The following is an 18154-nucleotide window of genomic DNA, read 5'->3' as shown; positions in this document are numbered from 1 at the left end:
GCAGGCTGCTGAACGACGACACGGCTACATGCAGGGTTCAAGCATGCTATAAGCTAGAGACTGTTCCCCAAGGCTGCTGCTTATATACCGGAAGCAGACCACCTCCCTATGGCAGTTACTCAGCTGCTCACAGTAGATACCACCATGGAGACTAACCAGTCTCATCATGGGGAATACTACATCCAGCTGCCCAGCCACTCGACCAGGCCCAGCCAAGGTGACACACAAACTTAACTACCATACATCTGTAGCATTTTGTCCCCCTTGAAAGTGAAACTTTCTCTTTAATTTTTGAAATCACTGACAAACTTTATTAAAGGGAAAATGAGTTGCAAAGAACAATGCTAAAAACCAGGTGGGCGAGGCCCCAAGCCCTGAGCCCGCCTGAGTGGGAGGAAGGGAGCACGGAAGTGCTCTGTTAAAACCCGAGTGGGGCCATAAACCCCAGCTCGAGTGGCCTCTGGGTGACTGTCCTTATGTAAGGGCCGTGTGTGGGAAGACAGGCCGCCTCTGTGGTCTGGGAGGCTTGTGTGGGCGAGCCCGGGGCCACTGAAGCAATCTGACTCCACCTCTCTGACCTGAGGTGCAGGTAAGACGCTTGCCCCAGCCCCTCTGTAAAAGGCAAACAACAGACATTCCTTCCTTCAGCAGAGCGAGTGGGTCTAATTAGTGTGCGTGATGCTCCTGGAATTGAAGGGAGTGGGAGCCCTCGGTGCTCAGCAGGCTTGGCCCTCTCTTCTGCCTGCACTGCGGCAGCGTGCCCGGCACTTCCTTCACGGCTGAGGCGGGGCCCTGGCGGGGGGAGGGGACTGTGGGTGGAGGAAGTGTGGTAAGAACACAGGGACGCCGCCACTTCTCAGAGCGTGTGTACCTGCATGCATGCTTGTGTGTTTCTATGATCAGATGGAGTGATGGCGCGGTTCTTTTGCTGTTGGCATGCCAGAGTTGAGGGCTGTCTGAATTCCACTTGGCTCCGCGTTGTGTGTGGGTGGGCAGCGCTGTGGCAGAGTCGTGGGCCTTGTGGGGCACACCTGCAGTTCCATCCGGGGACCTGGCTCTTACCTGCTTGTGGTCACACCTCTGCTCAGCAGGTGTGCACTGGCAGCTGGCACAATTGGGAATCATGTGCCTTGGGGGACGGCACTGGACTGTCACAGGCCTCATGCTCCTGCTGTCTCAGATGTCCTTGCAGCTCATTGGAGTGTGTGGGGCACCCGCTCCATCCACCTTCCCGGCTGCTGAGCCAGGCTGTGGCTGCAGGCTGTGGGGGCCACTGTCCCTCCATTTGGCTCCAGCCCACGGCCACCCACAGTCGGCTTGGGAGAGTGCAGCTCTCGCCATGCTGCTCGTCCTCCTGTCCAAGCCCATCCTGCAGACTCATAGGTGCATCAGGACTGCCCCCCTGCACTCCTTCCCCCTACCCAGCATGGCCCCCAAAAACTGAAGGGCCGCCTTGCTGGTTGGTGTGTGGCCCTGTGCTGGGGCGGCATGGTTAACGCAGGAGGTTCTGCCTGCGTAATTCTTGATGCCCCTGTCTGCTCTCAACTTACTGTTGTTCCTTGCCAGGTGGCAGGTCTTTTCAGGTGTCCTTCAGTTTTATTTTGTAAGCCAGCTAACTCAGGAGTTGTTTTAACATTTCTTGAGTTTTCCACCCAGCTACTGGAAGGGCCCATGTCGTGCTTACCACACACACTTTTGACTGCAGCTTGGCCCTCATGGGACCAGTGCTTGAGGAGGTGGGAGGCTCAAGTCCTCAGAGTCCGGCCTCCATTGGTGGCTGCCATGGTCCTTTTCTTTGTCTGTTTTGTTTTCTGCTGGTGTGTCCCAAGAGTAACTTTGTGACGCTCATCACCATGGCTCTGAGGAGCCTGTTGGGATAGTGTGGGGTGGAGTGACAGCTGTGTGTGGGTGTTCTTAGTACTGGCACAGGCCTGGGGAGGACGGGAGTATGTCCACATGGTGCCGTGCTGATGTGGTCGCAGCTGTGCACCCTGGTCTGGCCTGCATCCCCAGTGGGCATTGCTCTGAGCCGCCTGGCAGGCGGGCCTCTGTCCCAGGCTGGGGTGGGGCCGCTTATCTTGGTCCTGATGGCGCAGTGCCTTCAGGGAGCCTCAAACCAGCATCTCCTGCTCAGCCGGCCAACTTGCCAGGTAGCCTGACTTACAAAGCTGGATTGCCCATCAGGGAGACCAGGCTTGGGTGGGGACAGTTGGCAGGTGTGGTGGTGTTAATCTGGCTGCTAAGACAGCCCTTCTGTTTACACCTCGTCCTGGGCTGTTTTCTAAAATGACAGCAGGTGGTGTGATGGTGTGCATTCACCAGGTGCTCTTCTGCAGGTGGTTTGAAGCTGGATCCACATCGTTCCTTGCACCTCTCAGGGCTTGGCTGTGAGTGCTCCAGCCCTCCGAGACCTGTCCTTCCTCCCAACTCACCCCTCTTGTCCCAGGGCTGCCGGTTTCTCAGAGGACGAGCGGCACTGTTGTGGGGAAAACACCCTGAGACCTTGCCTTTGCTGAGTTCTGTCCCCTCCTTCTCATCCCTGGTGTGTGTGTACGCACGCACGCGTGCACATGCATGTGTGGGCTGTGCATGTTGTCTGGCCTATCGCTCCTCTGCCTGATTCTGCTGTGTTGTCCCTGGAGCAGCTTCCCTGTCACGGTTGACAGACGTTTTTGAGGGGATGTGAAGCCCTTGACGTGTGCTCCTGAAACATGGAGTGTTGCTTATTGGCAGTGCAGACTGTGGCTGCAGCCTGCCTCAGTGCCTGTCTCAGTGCCTATCTCTACGTGGAGCTGAGTGGGACCCTGTGGCTGTGGTCTGGTCACTTGGCTCCAGGCCCAGGAATGGCTGTGTGGTCAGCCTTAAGCTAACCATCGTAAGAAAGGATGCTTTTTCTCCTGGGATGCATCTCCGCCTGCTTGCGCCCCATTTCCAGTGTTGTGTTGTACTCTGAGAGGAACTTAGTAAATGGAGTGTTAGTGTGGCCGAGTGGTGTTGGCGTTTGATGGTGTTTTAAATTCTCATGTAGTTAGTGAGGGAGGCCCACAGCCTGTGCTGCTGGTTCTCTTTCCTGGGTCTGCCCTGCACCTCCTTGTAGTCCAGGCTCTCTCCTTCTGGCCTTGCCTGGCTGTTGGTAGCCTCCTGAGAGTTCGTGTGGTAGTTCTCATCCCTGTCGGTGTGACCTCCACGCTGCTGCCGCTGTCATGCTTGTAAAGGTGGAATCTAATCATGGGACTGCCAAGCAGAATTACAGTGCAGCACCCGCAGCCTGCAGGGTGAGAATCAAGCTCCTCCATGCGGTTCCTAAGTGCAGTGCTTGGTGATCTGGGTGTGCCTCCCACCTCACGATCTGGTGGCATCAGACAGTGGTCATATTATTATCACCCGTGTGGACCTGTGGGCCTTGTTTTACGACAGGTCGTGGGGGGCGTGTCTTTGCTGAGGGGACTTGGGGGCAGCTGGGGTGAAGCATAGTAAGGCTAGAATCGCTGTGGCTTCCTTGAGTACATGTCTAGCACTGGTCCTGTCACACAAGATGTCTGCACATTCCATTCTGTGTGTTGGGTTCCAAGACGGTGTGTCCCAATGACCATGGCAGAAAGTGCTAGACTTCTGAGGGCATGGAAGTCAGAGTGCTGCTCCACCTGGCGGAAGCCCACCTGGATCCGAGGGAGGGGGCGTAGACCCCACCCCTGCTGAGGGGCGTGTGAGAGCATTTGTCACACAAGGTGTTTATCCAAGTTGGATGTCTTTATTTTTTCAGTGCACTTTGTCTTTCACATATGCGTTTGTGAGTATGAAGGATGGATTCTCAATAGAGCACAACTGTTTGATACTTATTTTTTAAACTTTTAATGTGTTTTGGGTGACAGTTCACAGGGCAAATGTGTTTTTTATTCAGCAGTTCATACACATTTTGTTTCATGACACTGATTACAATTTCCACAATGTAACAGCTCTCTTCCCCACTTCCTCCTTATGGTTCCCTTTTCCCTGTGTCCTTTTCTGTGCATTCCTGCCTCCTGAGTTTGCTTTTTGCATAAATGCTCCCCTTCTGGGATGGCTAAAGTTGTGTGTCAACGTGACTGGGCAGCTGGATGCACTTAGTCCTCATAATGAGACTGAGTGTGTTGTAATCAACTCCATGGTCAAATCTGCTGTGAGCAGCTAACCAGTTGCCTTTGGGATGTGGCCTGCTTCCAGTATATAAGGAGATGCTTTAAGAAAGGGCTAGAGCTTCTTGGCACATCTGGATCCTGTATTTGGCAGAGTCAGTAGTGGCCTCACATGTTGCCTGCTGATCTTGGGGACTGTTTTTTAGACTTGAACTAGTGATTGCCAATGGTTGAGTGTTCTGAGGAGTGCACCTTCCTGGTGTAATTGTTCCCCTGTAGACCTGTCTATTATTTGGCGAGGGTTAAGCCATGGAAGTGAGTTCAGTTCCAGGTCCAAAGGGTGACTAGGGGCTGTAGTCTCAGGGTTTAGCAGTCTCTATCAGACCAGTAAGCCTGGTCTTTTATATTATTTTGAAAGCTGTTCCACATTTTTCTCCCACTCTATCCAGGATCTCCTATCTTGATCCCTTTCTGAGTAGTTGGCAGTGGTAACTGGGCACCATCTAGTTCTTCTGTCTTAGGGTCATGTAGGCTGAGGTTCCCATGGTCCATTAGTCCCTTGAACTAATTGTTTCCATATGTCTTTAATTTTCTGCACTCTGCTTTGCTCTGGATGAGGAGAGACTACTAGTTACATCTTAGATGGCTGCCCATAAGCTTTTAAGACCCCATCTGCTGCTCACCAAAGTAGGATGTAGAACAATGTCTTTTGTGTAGTACCAGTTGAGCTCGATGTCCTGTGACCATGGTTCCAAGCATGCAGGCCCAACACGCTCTCCCCCAAGGTGTTTGGTTGTGGCTAAGAAGTTATCATAATTTTGTTCCCTGTTTGCTCCGTAACATGTATGGACATTTTTACAGCATATATACATTTGTGTATAGCAGTATTGTCTGCCAAACCTATATATGGTCATGGATATATTCTCAGTTGCTTACTCATGCCTGATCATCTTGCCTGTCTACCTATGTAACCACCTATGGATTAATATTACTACTGATAATGCAGGACTGTGTGTGTATAAAATTGTTTCATGGATTCTTCCTTATTCTTTATTGTTGCATATATACCATGGTTTGTTTATCGATTCATCTGCTGATGGGTTCATAGGTTGTTTCCATCTCTTTGCTATTGTGAATAGTGCTGTGATAAACATGGGTGCACATAGAGCTATTTGTGTTCCGGTTCTCACTTCTTTAGGAAATATAACTAGTAATGGAATTGTTGGATCAGCTCATATTTCTAGTTGATTGTTCTTCCAATGTTGAACTATCCTTGAATGCCTGGTATGAATCCCGCTTGTTCATGGTGTGTTATTTTTTGATATAGTGTTGGATTCTATTGGCTAGGATTTTTTTGAGGATTTTTGCATCTATATTCATGAGGGATTTTGGTCTGTAATTTTCCTTTTTAGTGGTGTCTGTGCCTGGTTTTGGTATTAGGATTATGCTTGCTTCATAAAATGAATTTGGGAGTATTCTACTCTTTTCTGTGTTCTGGGGTTGAGTAGTATTAGTGTTGGCCCTTCTCTGAATGTTTGGTAGAATTCTCCAGTGAAGCTGTCTAGGCTAGGACTTTTTTTGTTTGTAGTTTTTTTTTACGACCTGTTTAGTTTCTTCTTTTGTTATGGGTCTGTTAAGATTTTCTGCCTCAGTTTTTGTTTAGATTAGAGTGTGTTTCTAGAAATCTGTCCATTTCTTCTAGGTTTTCAAATTTGTTGGAGTATAGTTCTTCATAGTATCCTGATATTACCCTTTTTATTTTGGTTGGTTTTGTTGTGATGTCATCCATTTCATACTCATGTTGTTTGCATCTTCTCCTTCTTTTCCATTGTTAAATTTGCCAGTGGTTATTTCTAACTATATAGCATTATGATCTGAGAAGACACTTCGCAGTTATTTTGATGTTTTTAAATTTATCGAGGCTTGCTTTGTGTCCTAACATATGGTCTATTCTGGAGAGTGTCCTATGTGTGCTGGAAAGGAATATATATTATACTGTTGTGGGCTGATGTGCTCTGTATGTGTCTATAAGGTCAAGTTGTGTATTGTTTAGTTCTTCTGTGTCTTTGTTGAGTTTCTTTATAGTTGTTTTATCCTTCATTTAAGGTAGTGTATTAAAGTCTACTATTACTGTGGAGTTATTTCTTGTTTCAATTCCATTAAGAGTTTGATTTCTGTATTTTGAGGCTCGTTAATTAAGTGGGGATATTTATTATGGTTATGCCCTCTCATTTGATTGACCCTTTAATTGTTATATAATATCCTTCCTTGTCTCTTACGGTGGTTTTGTCTTGATGTCTATTTTATCAGTAATTAATATTGCCACTCCTATTCTTTTTTGATTGCCATTTGCTTGATACATTTTTTTTCCCAAGTTTTGAGTTTTAGTCTATTTTTGTTTTGTGTCTGAGATGAGTCTCTTGTAGACAGAATATCGATGGTCATGTTTTCTTAGTCTCCAGTTCTCTCTTGATTGCTGCATTTGATCCATTTATATTCAGTGTAATTATTGACAAATATGAATTTATTGCTGTCATTTTATTACATGATTTTTTGTGGTGTTGCAGAGTTCTTTGTTCCATATAATTTTCTGGGCTGAACTCATTTTATTTATGAATTTTTAAAATCATTTCCTTGATTGCTGCTATTTGAGTTTTTGCTAAATATTTGTGCCTCTCTTTTTTATTTTGATGAGAAGGTTTATTAATTTTCTCTGGAGTTACCTTGTGGTTTATTACTTTCTTCCCAAGCTTAATATGACCTATCTCATAATTGTCTTGATTTCCTCTCCATTTGGAAGTTCTGTAACTACACTATTTATTCTCTCTTTTTGCTTTGTAGTTGTCCTCGTTTACAAATTGATGTCTCTAGTTTCCTGTTTTCAGTCTCCTAAGTTTATTTTACTTTGGATACTTGTGTATCTGGCTGGTTTCAGGGTCATGTTGGCATGTGTGTTAGTCCTAGGCTGTTGTTTGCTGTTGTCAGTTCTTTGTCTGAAGGACTCCCTTTAGCAGCTCTTGTAAGATTGGTCTGGTTTTTACAAATTACCTTAATTTCTATTCATATGGAAGAGTCTTAATTTTGCCATTGTGTTTGAGGGACAGGTGGCACAGGACCTGGGGCTGGGTGTGGTTCTGCCCATCTGCTCTCTGCCCCACGAACCTCCTTGGCACCATGGCCTTGTTCCTCTCCATGGACCTTCTTTTTTTTTTTTTTTATTAGGATTTGGGTGAAGATTTACAGAGTAAATTCACTTTTCATACAGCAGTTCACATATACTTTGTCTCATGTCATTGACCAAAATTTACAATGCAGCAGCTCCCCTCCCACTTCCTCCCCATAGTTACCTCCTCCCAGTGTCCATCCCTTCATACTCTTCGAGAGGCCCATTGTCTGCCAACCCTGTATATGATCTTGGATACACTCTCCATTTAGACATACATAATTGTTTAGCTTGTTCACCCATCTATCCGTCCCTATACCCATGTTTGCTTTCATTGACAACTCAGTATTGTATTTACAAAGGGGTTCATATTTGTTGTTTGTACTGCCCATGTAACTCTCTCTGTCTTTCTCATCCTCAATGCTGCCATATTGGTCACTCACATTTGGTACATTGCCCTTCTCTTCACCCAAATCAATATTTATCTCTATCTATCTAACAGCATTCCCTCCCACCCCTGGTAACCAACAAAGAAAATGTCCTCCAATATATAAACCTTTCCTTAACTTTCACAATAACGGACTAATACAATATTTGTCCTTTTGTGACTGACTTATTTCGCTCAGCATAATGTCCTCCAAGTTCATCCACGTTATGCGGTGTTTTGCAGATGCTACATTATTCTTTAGCATTGCATAGTATTCCATTGTGTGAATGTACCAAAGTTTGGTTATCCATTCCTCAGTTGTTGGACATCTAGGTTGTTTCCAAGTTTTGGCTATTGTAAATAGTGCTGCGATGAACATCGGCGTGCATATATCTGTTCTTGTTTCCATGGACCTTCTTGATGCCACAGCCTCGTTCCTCTATTTGTGAAGTGATGGGATGGGTGGGGTGGGGTCTGCTCTCGCATGGTAACTTACATTTTAAATTTGTTCCTGGATTTGTAACACTTAAATGATTTTTTTATTTCTTAGGCACAAATATTTAAACATGGAAAACGTGAAGACTGCTTACCCTATGGTGAGTTCATGTTTAAGAGAAGACATGTTTGTGGTGTGAGTCTGCCCATGTATGATTGCGTGTGTCACCTGACCGTTTTGTTCATAGGTAAAAAATCTGTGACTTGTTACCTTTGGACACTGTCATAGCTCTTTTTGTCTGTTTGTTTTAGTCTCTCTGTGTGTGATAATAACTGGACTTTCAGTAAAATCCTGTAATTGTCAGAAATTCAGGAGATTACTGAGGGCCTCGTACTGGAGGCCGAGGTGTCTCATGGCTCCCTGACTCCATGTTCCATGTGTTTGATCCTGGGGTACCTTGTGGGGGTGGGACAGCTGAGGTCATCCTTCCCCCAGGGGTACCATGTGCTCCTGTAGTGGTGGCCTCACCCCTGCCTCAGTCTGTCTAGGTCAGGGGGCACTATGTGCTCCTGGAGCAGCAGCCCCACCCCTGCCTCAGTCTCTGGACCTCACTTTATGGGCATGACTGCATCAGTGCTGCTCTTGTCTCTTCAGAGAGCTTTATTACCTGAACCAAAGGAAATGTCTCACAGTTCTGTGCTTTAGATGTCTGAGCTTTTTTTTGAATAGTGGAGTCCTTTCATTTTGTACGTTTTTATTAAGGAAATTCTGACCATATGTAAAGAAAGAGACGGACTGGTAGAGTGACCCCTGTGTTTGTGTCTGAAGCTTCAGCGTTTGCCCCCATTGTGTTTGGTCATTCCTTGTAGGTTCAGTTCCTGTGAGTAGTCAGGGACGCTGTGAGAGTGTTACCTTGGTGGCCGGCATGCCAGCTGGTGGCCACTCAGTGTCTCCTCCCTTTCAGCCTGGGGGAACCGTCCTGTGACTTGAATGTGCAAATACCCTTCAGGAGACCCAGGTTGCTGTCGCTTCATGGTCCTTCCTGTATTTTGATGACTTGACTCGAAAGATAAACATTTAGAATCTGTGCCCACCGGGACCCCTCCCATGGCTCACTGATACTGGCTTGCTGACACTCATGTTTCTGTTCACATCCCAGGCCATGTTCCAGGCTGTTGGCCTACCCTAGGCTGAGCTCTGGGCTCCATACATCCGTTGCCCATTTGCTACATTCAGTGGGTCCGTCTCCAGTGAGGTCTTCCTGTGGTCACTGTCTCAGCTCAGGCCTCTGCAATATTGTCTTTCCACTGTTGTCCCTTGACTCCACTGCAGACAAGCAAGGACGTGACCCTGGCCCCTTTACCTGTCTCTGACCTTTGTTGCCCTTGTTACTCAGCAGCCTGCCCCTTTTGCATTCTCACCACTCTGCTGACCTCCAGAGGTGCTGCTCACACAGGACCCTCACTGGGTGGCCACTTGGCATGGCGCACTTGCAGGATCTGCCCAGTTGGCGGGGTCCTGGGGCCATCAATGCCAGAGACTGATGAGGCAGGTTGGGAATTGCTGGCAAACCTTCCCCTTACTGAGCCTGACGTGTGGGAGACCGATGAGGCAGGTTGAGAATTTGATGATCCTCCCCCGCCCCCTGACGCTGAGCCTGGCGTTTGGGAGACTGACGAGGCAAGTAGAGAAATGCTGGTGACCCTGTCCCCTGCACTGAGCCTGACATCGATGAGGCAGGTTGGGAATTTGACGGCCTCCTTCCCCATAATGCTAAGCCTGGCATGCTGTCATTTCAGCCTCCATTGTTCTCAAGTGCCTTGACGCCTGCAGACTCTCGGAGGGCAATCATACCCCGCTCCGGAAGCTTGGAATGAAGCTCGTCCAGCGTTTGGGGCTGACCTTCCTGAGACCCAGGGTGGCGAAGTGGAGGTGGGTAGAATGAGCCCGAGGCAGCTCTTTCTTGCTGACGTCTTGACTTGTTTGTCCCAGGTGGCAGAGGGCTGATGAATAAAAAGGTCTGTCACATACCAGTTTCTTATTCTCAGAAGCAGTTCTAGGTTGAAAAGGAGCAGTCTTCCCTTTGGTTAGTCATCTTCCAGGTAGAATAATCAAAGCTGGAGTGATGACAAGCTAAATGGGTTGCTGGGTCTTATGTGACACATACAGACCCAAAGTGTTATCTCAACACGTGTGTGATGGGCTCATTAGAGGGATCGTTCACATTTCTCCTTTGTACTGAATCTTCCTAATCAGTGTGTGTTTGTGCTTTGCTGCACATTTCAGTCTTTCAGTCCAGACTGGCCATGTTTCAGGGGCCCCATCACCATCTGTGGCTGGGCGTCCATTCTGGGTGGCACCCTTGTGTCTTCTCTGAGTTCTGTCAATTACCGAGAGACTGCTAAAAGCCACTGCCTCTAGTCGATTCCAACTCATAGCGGCCCCCATTGGGTTTCCAAGGCTGTCAATTTTTATGGAAGTATATTGCTTCATCTTCCTCCTGAGGAGCAGCTGGTGGGTGTGAACCACTGACCTGGTTTGCAGCCAGATGTCTTACGCACTATGCCACCAGAGCATGAAATCTTCATGCCAGCTGTGGATTTCTGCATCTCTGATTTCATTCTGTCAGTTTTGTTTCGGGTATTTTGAATAGTAGGAGCACACGTGTTTAAGATTACCTCTATCATTACGAGATACCCCCTTTCTCGTGGTAAAGTGTGGTGTGTCTGACGTTAACATCACCTTAGCGTCCCTGCCCCTGTCTGAGCGGATTTGCCCATATGTTTTTCCTTTGAGCCAATCTCTGTCTTTGTAGTGAAAGTGGGTTTCTTGTACTCGGCATGTAGAGTCCTGGGTTTTCCTTTCTCTCTTTCATCTGACAGTCCTTTTTTTCACTGTAGTGTTGAGTACATTTGCATCGACTGTAATTATTAATGTGGTCGGGTTTAAGTCTACCATTCTGTTTGTTTTCTTTCTCTTCCGCCTTTCATTTTCCTTTATTGTAATTTTTTCTTTTTTTTTTTAACATTATACCTTCTTCATTTTATCCCTGATTGATTTTTGTAGTATTTTGTAGTGGTTACCCTAGAAATCACAGGCGTGCCCTCATAGTCTGCCTCCAGAAGGGTTTTGCTCTTCCCAAACAGCATGAACTTTAAGCTGTTTAACTGTTTGCCCTTCATGCCCTTCCCTCCCATCTTTTTTACATTGTAGCTGTATATTTTACTTCTGCAAGTACCCTTAACCCTGTGGGACGTGGTGGTGGTGGTTTCTTCTTCAGCAGTAGGTACTTTTCCTGAATTTCTCCACATATTTAGTTTTTCAGTGTTGTCCGTCTGTCTTCCATTCGGGATCCTTTCTCATCAGCCTGAAGAACTTCCTCTAGTATTTCTAGCATTGAAGATTTGGCAAAGGTGATGTCTCAGGTTTTGTTTGTTTTAGAAGATCTTTACTTGTCCTTCTTTTTGAAAGATGCCTGTGCTGGGTATGGAATTACAGGTTGCCACTTCTCCCCGAGCACCTCAAAGGCATGATCCCATTGTCTTTGGATCCCATCATTGTGCCGTTCTGATTGATGCTCTCTGATGTCAGTAAGAATTTTTATTCTCTCTCTCCTTTTTTTTTTTTTTTTAATTTTTATTGTGATTTGGGTGAAAATTTACGGAGCAAATTCACTTTCCATGTAGCAGTTCACATACACTTTATCTCTTGGCACTGACTGCAGCTTACCCCAGTGCAGCAGCTCTCCTCCCGCTTCTTCCCCATAGTTACCTCTTCCCTGTGTCTTTCCCTCCCAGGCACTCCTGCCCCCTGAGCTGTCGGCCCTTCTGTTCTCCCATGATTGATCTCTCCAAGGAGTGTTATCTACCTATTGTAAAGGCTCGTATGCCTGTCTTTTGTTTGGCTGGAAGCCACAGGTGTGGGTTCAATTCCAGACCTAACGGGCAACTAGGGGCCATAGTCTAAGTGGTTCCATCAGACTCTATCAGACCAGCAAACCTGGTCCTTTTTTTTAAAAAAATGATTTTGAGTTTTGTTCCACATTGTTCTCTCACTCTATCCAGGATCTCCTACATAGAACCCCCCCTGAGTGGTTGACAGTGGTAGCCGGCCACCATCTACTTCTGGTCTCATAGTCATGTAGGCTAAGGATCACATGGTGTACCAGTCGCTTGAACTAATTGTTTCCGTGAATCTTTCATTTTTTTCGTTCTTCTTTGCTTTGAACGAGGAGAGACCCATCATTGCATCTGGATGGCTGCTTGCAGGCTTTTAAGATCCCAGTCGCTACTCGCCAAAGTAGCTTACAGAACAGTGTTTTTGTGTAGTATGTTATGCCAGTTGATTTTGATGTCCCTTGCAGTCATTGTCCCAAGCCCACAGGTCCAACTACTCACTCCCTCTGGGTAGCTGGCTGTGCCCAAGAAGTGAGTACAATCTTGTTCCTTGTCAGCTCTACTAAATACCTGGGAATTCTTTTTTTTTTTTTTTTTTTTATTAGGATTTGGGTGAAGATTTACAGAGTAAATTCACTTTTCATACAGCAGTTCACATATACTTTGTCTCATGTCATTGACCAAAATTTACAATGCAGCAGCTCCCCTCCCACTTCCTCCCCATAGTTACCTCCTCCCAGTGTCCATCCCTTCATATTCTTCGAGAGGCCCATTGTTTGCCAACCCTGAATATGATCTTGGATACACTCTCCATTTAGACATACATAATTGTTTAGCTTGTTCACCCATCTATCCGTCCCTATACCCATGTTTGCTTTCATTGACAACTCAGTATTGTATTTACAAAGGGGTTCATATTTGTTGTTTGTACTGCCCATGTAACTCTCTCTGTCTTTCTCATCCTCAATGCTGCCATATTGGTCACTCACATTTGGTACATTGCCCTTCTCTTCACCCAAATCAATATTTATCTCTATCTATCTAACAGCATTCCCTCCCCTCCCCTCCCACCCCTGGTAACCAACAAAGAAAATGTCCTCCAATATATAAACCTTTCCTTAACTTTCACAATAATGGACTAATACAATATTTGTCCTTTTGTGACTGACTTATTTCGCTCAGCATAATGTCCTCCAAGTTCATCCACGTTATGCGGTGTTTTGCAGATTCTACATTATTCTTTAGCGTTGCATAGTATTCCATTGTGTGAATGTACCAAAGTTTGGTTATCCATTCCTCAGTTGTTGGACATCTAAATACCTGGGAATTCTTATAGAACATACCAATACACTTGTAGAAATATTGTCTGCCAACCCTATACATGGTCATGGACACATCCCCCCTACATAGACATACCTAATAGTTCAGCCTGTCCACCCATTTATATCTCTTTTATTCTTTTTATTCTGTGGCTGCTTTTAAGACTTTCCTGTTTATCTTTGTTTTTCAGTGGCTTGACTGTGATGTGCTTGGATAGGATTTTTTTTGTATTTCTGTCTCATTGGAGTTCCCAGAGCTGGAGTCTGTGGGTTGATACCTTTCATCAGATTTGGAAAATTCTCTCGTTATTTCTTCACCTCTTGCTTCTGTCCCATTCCCTGTCTTCTTCTAGGACTCTGAATTATAAGCATTCTCCTTTCATGGGGAGATCGAGGCATAGGGAGTTCAAGACCCGTGCAAGAGGCTTACAGCCAAGTGGACAGGAGCTGGGACCAGAGCCCACGCGCCAGGTCTCCTGCCCCTCAGTGGGATACGGCTCCTGCATTGGGGGATGTGGCTGGGCCCGCATCCTAGTTAGGAAGCTGTGGCCACACTCAAGGAGAGGTCCTGCTGGCCTTGACTTGGGTGCAGAGTTGCAGGAGTTGGCAGGAGCAGGTAGCAGATGAGAGATGGAGCATGAGGGTGATATGGGCCTTGGTGTCAGGCCTGGTGGGTGGTGGATGAAGTGCTGTTGCTGAAGACAGGAGGCTGGGGACATGTGCCAGCTTGTCCTGGGAGGGTGTGCACGTGGCTGTGCCAGGCCCCTCATGTGCACATTCTTGTCATCATGTGTCACTCACGCTGTGTCGAGTGCACGTTCTCATTGTCATCATGTGACCCTCATGCTGTATCTAGTGCACGGTCTCATCGCTCACGTGTCCTTCACGGTGTGAGAATGTGCACTCAACACAGTGTGAGGGACACGTGACAATGAGAACACACACTCGACACAGTGTGAGGGACACATGATGACATGAATGTGCACTAGACACAGTGTCAAGGGACACATGATGATAAGAACATGCACTTGACACAGTGTTGGGACATGGGGCCCCCTGCCAAGTGTGTGGGGTTTTCATGAGTATCTTTTAATATTGGAAGTGATGTTGGCGTGTTGATTTCAGTTGTGCAGATAATTTAGTTTTTTTTTTTTAATGTGGTGAAAATACACCCACATATCGAGCGACACAGCACCGTCCATGTTACAAGTCAGTGGCGTCTGTTCTGTTTTCCATGTTCTACTACCGTTACTGCGGTCCTTTTCCAGAATATGCCACCAGTGTTACATGCCTGAGACAAAAACTCCCCTTTCATAGTCTTTGATTTCTATATATTTGCTTATTTCATGTAAGTGTTTGTTTTTTTATGACTGATTCGTTTCACTAAGGAGTTCTGTTGGCACAGTGGTTAAGCACTCAGCTGCTAACTGAAGGATCAGTAGTTTGAACCTACCAGTTGCTCTGTGGGAGAAAGATGAGGCAGGCAGCTTCCACAAAGATTACAGCCTGGGCAACAGTATAGGGTAGTTCCACTCTGTCCTCTGGGGCACTGTGAGTCAGAATTGACTCCATTTGGGCTTTGCTTCTGTAAAGATTATAGCCTTGGAAACCCTGTGGGCAGTTCCACTCTGTCCTCTAGGGGCGCTGTGGGTCAGAATCGACTAGATGGCATTGGGTTTTCACTCAGCGTGATTTCAAGGGTCACCCGTGTTGTGGCATTAGAACTTCATTGCTCTTTATGACTGAGCATTGTTCCGTTGTGTAGATGGGCCACGTTTTGTTTATCCATCATTTGTTGGTGGTCATCATGGTTGTTTCCACTTTTGGCTTTTGTGAAAAGAGCTGCAGTGCACGTTGGTGTACAGGTTTCTGTATGCCTGCCTGTCTTCACTTCTGGGTATGAACCAAGGATTGGGGTTGCTAGGTCCTACAGTCATTCTGTGCATGCAGCTTCTCCATGGTGGCGGCCCTGGTTTGCCTTCCCACTAGCTGTGGGCATGGTGGTGGCCCTGGTTTGCCTTCCCACTAGCTGTGGGCATGGGTTCCAGCTCTCCATGCGCTGCCAGCACTTGTTTTCTGTTTTCTTGATCATAGTGTTCAGTGGGGGTGCGGGGATAACATGGTGTGGTTTAGATTTGCATCCCACTGATGGGTGATGAAAGGAGCTCTGGAGTGAACACAGTTAAGTGCTTGGCCACTAGCAGGAAAGTCAGCAGCTCAAACCTACCCCGAGGTGCCTCAGAAGACAGGCCTGGCACTCAGCTCCTGAGAAGCTGCAGCCTTGAACACGCTGTGGGGGCAGTTCTTCTCTGCTCAAGCGGGTCGCCATCAGTCAGGACTGTCTCACGGGGCCGTCAGTCAGGATCGACTCGCAGGGCTGTCAGTCAGAGTCGACTCGCGGGTCACCATCAGTCAGGATCGACTTGCAGGGCTGTCAGTCAGAGTTGACTCATGGGTCACTGTCAGGATTGACTTGTGGGTCGCCATCAGTCAGGATCAACTCGCGGGGCCGTCAGTCAAGATCACCTCATGGGGCTGTCAGTCAGGATCGAGTCACGGGGCCGTCAGTCAGGATCGACTCGCGGGGCCGTCAGTCAGAGTTGACTTGCGGGTCACTGTCAGGATCGACTTTGCGGGTTGCTGTCAGTCAGGATCGACTTGGCGGGATGTCAGTCATGATCGACTTGCGGCCAGCTGACAACAGCAGTGGCTGCTGGTGTTCATATTTTCACGTGCTCACTGGCCTTTTGAAGATCTCTGGTGAAATGTCTCTTCAAGTCCTTTGCTCATTTTTTCTTTGGGTTGTTTATCTTTTTGTTGTGAAGTGGTGGAAGTGTACATGTGCTCTGGGTTGTATGTTGTTGTTGTTATGTGCCGTCGAGTCGAACCCGACTCATAGAGACCCCGCCTTGGGTTTCCGAGGCATTATCACCTTGGAAGTAGATTGCCCAACCTTCCTTCCGAGGAGTGGCTGGTGGGTTTGAACTGCCAGCCTTCTGGTTAGCAGTCAAGTGCCTTAGGCACTACGCTACCAGAGCTCTGGGTAGTAAACCCTTATCTGATTTATGGTCCCTGGGAATCTTCCCCCAGTCTGTAGGACAAATTTTCACTTTGTTGATGAAGTAAGATGGCTCCTCTTCAGCTTCTGTGATGTAAGAACTGATTGAAATGAGTGCTTGTGTTCTGTGCAGGTATCACCGTGGGTACCGGTCTCTGGCTGCTAATCTGAAGCTTCCCACCCAGAAACAAAATGAGCAGACAGCTCACACTGAGACGTCGGATGGGGAAGATGACTATGATGTACCAGAGGAGGTAGAAAACGTGATAGGTACGTGGACGTCCTGGGCCCTGGATTAGGTCCCTCACTCCTGGAGCTTCCGGAAGGGGATGTGCACTGAGCCACTCAGCATAGTGCTGCTGGTGCTGAACTGGCGGGAGGCACGGCTTCATCCCCACTGCTTCGTGCCCATGCCCACTGTCTCCTGCCACCTCCTCTGGTGCAGGTCACGTGAATCTGCTGCTATTTCTCCTCTTTGTGGTTGTTGTCACTGACTTTCCATTGCCTTCCTCACTTACGGAGCCTGGGGCACACAAAACTAGGGGGAGTAACCCAGAACCTGGGGGGACACGCGGGACCCAGGGGTCAGTGGCCTCGCAGCTGTGTCTGGTGCAGAGCATGGCTGGTCGCTGTGGAGCTCCTTTGCTTCTGAAGATGCTGTGGTGGCCTTTATCTTACTCTGTTGTGCTCTCGATAGTTGGGTTCACTGTTTAAGAATGACGACAGAAATTGCTTTTAAATGAACGTTTAGAAGCAGGGAGTCTTGTAATTCCAATGATGAACGCTGGTGGATTTCCTTCAAGGTGTGTGCTTGAGTGTGTGCCCAGTGGACGGCCCAGGTTGCATGAGTAAGAATTCTGTTTAGAGTGACAGTTCATTCTGGTGCATCTGTTCCTACAGAACAGCTGCTGGCCGGGCTCAAGGACAAGGACACAGTTGTGCGGTGGTCAGCAGCCAAAGGGTATGTGCCTGTGTTCTTCACTGTGAGCCAAGTTTGATGGTTTCATCTTCCAGATGTTCCTTTCTCTGCCCTGCTGTGTTCTCATCACTGTACCCTCTCCCCACTGTGTGTGTGCACCCCCCATCCTCATTGCCTCGCTGTCCCCCACAGACAGGTATGCAGCTCCCCCATCCTCATCACCTCACTGTCCCCCACAGACAGGTGTGTAGACACCCATCCTCATCACCTTGCTGTGCCCCACAGACAGGTGTGCAGCCCCCCCATCCTCATCTCCTCGCTGTCCCCCACAGACAGGTGTGTAGACACCCATCCTCATCACCTCACTGTCCTCCACAGACAGGTCTGCAGCCCCCATCCTCATCACCTCACTGTCCCCCACAGACAGGTGTGCAGACACCCATCCTCATCACCTCACTGTCCCCCACAGACAGGTATGTAGCCCCCACTCATTACCTCGGTGTCCCCCACAGACAGGTGTGCAGCCCCCCATCCTCATCACCTCGCTGTCCCCCACAGACAGGTGTGCAGACACCCATCCTCATCACCTCACTGTCCCCCACAGACAGGTATGCAGCCCCCACTCATTACCTCGGTGTCCCCCACAGACTAGTGTGCAGCCCCAGTCCTTACCACCTTGCTGTCCTCCACAGACATGTGTGCAGACACCCATCCTCATCACTTCGTTGTCCCCCACAGACAGGAGTGCAGCCCCAGTCCTTATCACCTCACTGTCCCCCACAGACAGGTGTGTAGACACCCATCCTCATCACCTCACTGTC

At 47.8% G+C, this 18154-nt stretch overlaps 1 protein-coding gene across 1 annotated transcript in view; it reads left to right on the top strand.

Annotated features, from left to right (window-relative positions):
* Window positions 1-18154, top strand: part of TBCD (tubulin folding cofactor D) — a gene marked incomplete at its 3' end in the record, with an annotated part of 232325 nt that overhangs the window by 33777 nt on the left and 180394 nt on the right. Inside the window, exons 8-11 of the mRNA XM_007959786.1 lie at window positions 8256-8301; window positions 9941-10073; window positions 16548-16684; window positions 17315-17375. Coding sequence (XP_007957977.1) covers window positions 8256-8301; window positions 9941-10073; window positions 16548-16684; window positions 17315-17375 — 377 coding nt within the window. The remainder of the gene's footprint in view (window positions 1-8255; window positions 8302-9940; window positions 10074-16547; window positions 16685-17314; window positions 17376-18154) is intronic.

Source organism: Orycteropus afer, unplaced genomic scaffold, assembly GCF_000298275.1.
Source record: "Orycteropus afer afer isolate SDZICR_OR568_19922 unplaced genomic scaffold, OryAfe1.0 scaffold00018, whole genome shotgun sequence".
NCBI lineage: Eukaryota > Metazoa > Chordata > Mammalia > Tubulidentata > Orycteropodidae > Orycteropus > Orycteropus afer.
The sequence above is the reverse complement of the archived record's forward strand: the minus strand, read 5'-3'. Positions and strand labels throughout refer to the sequence as shown.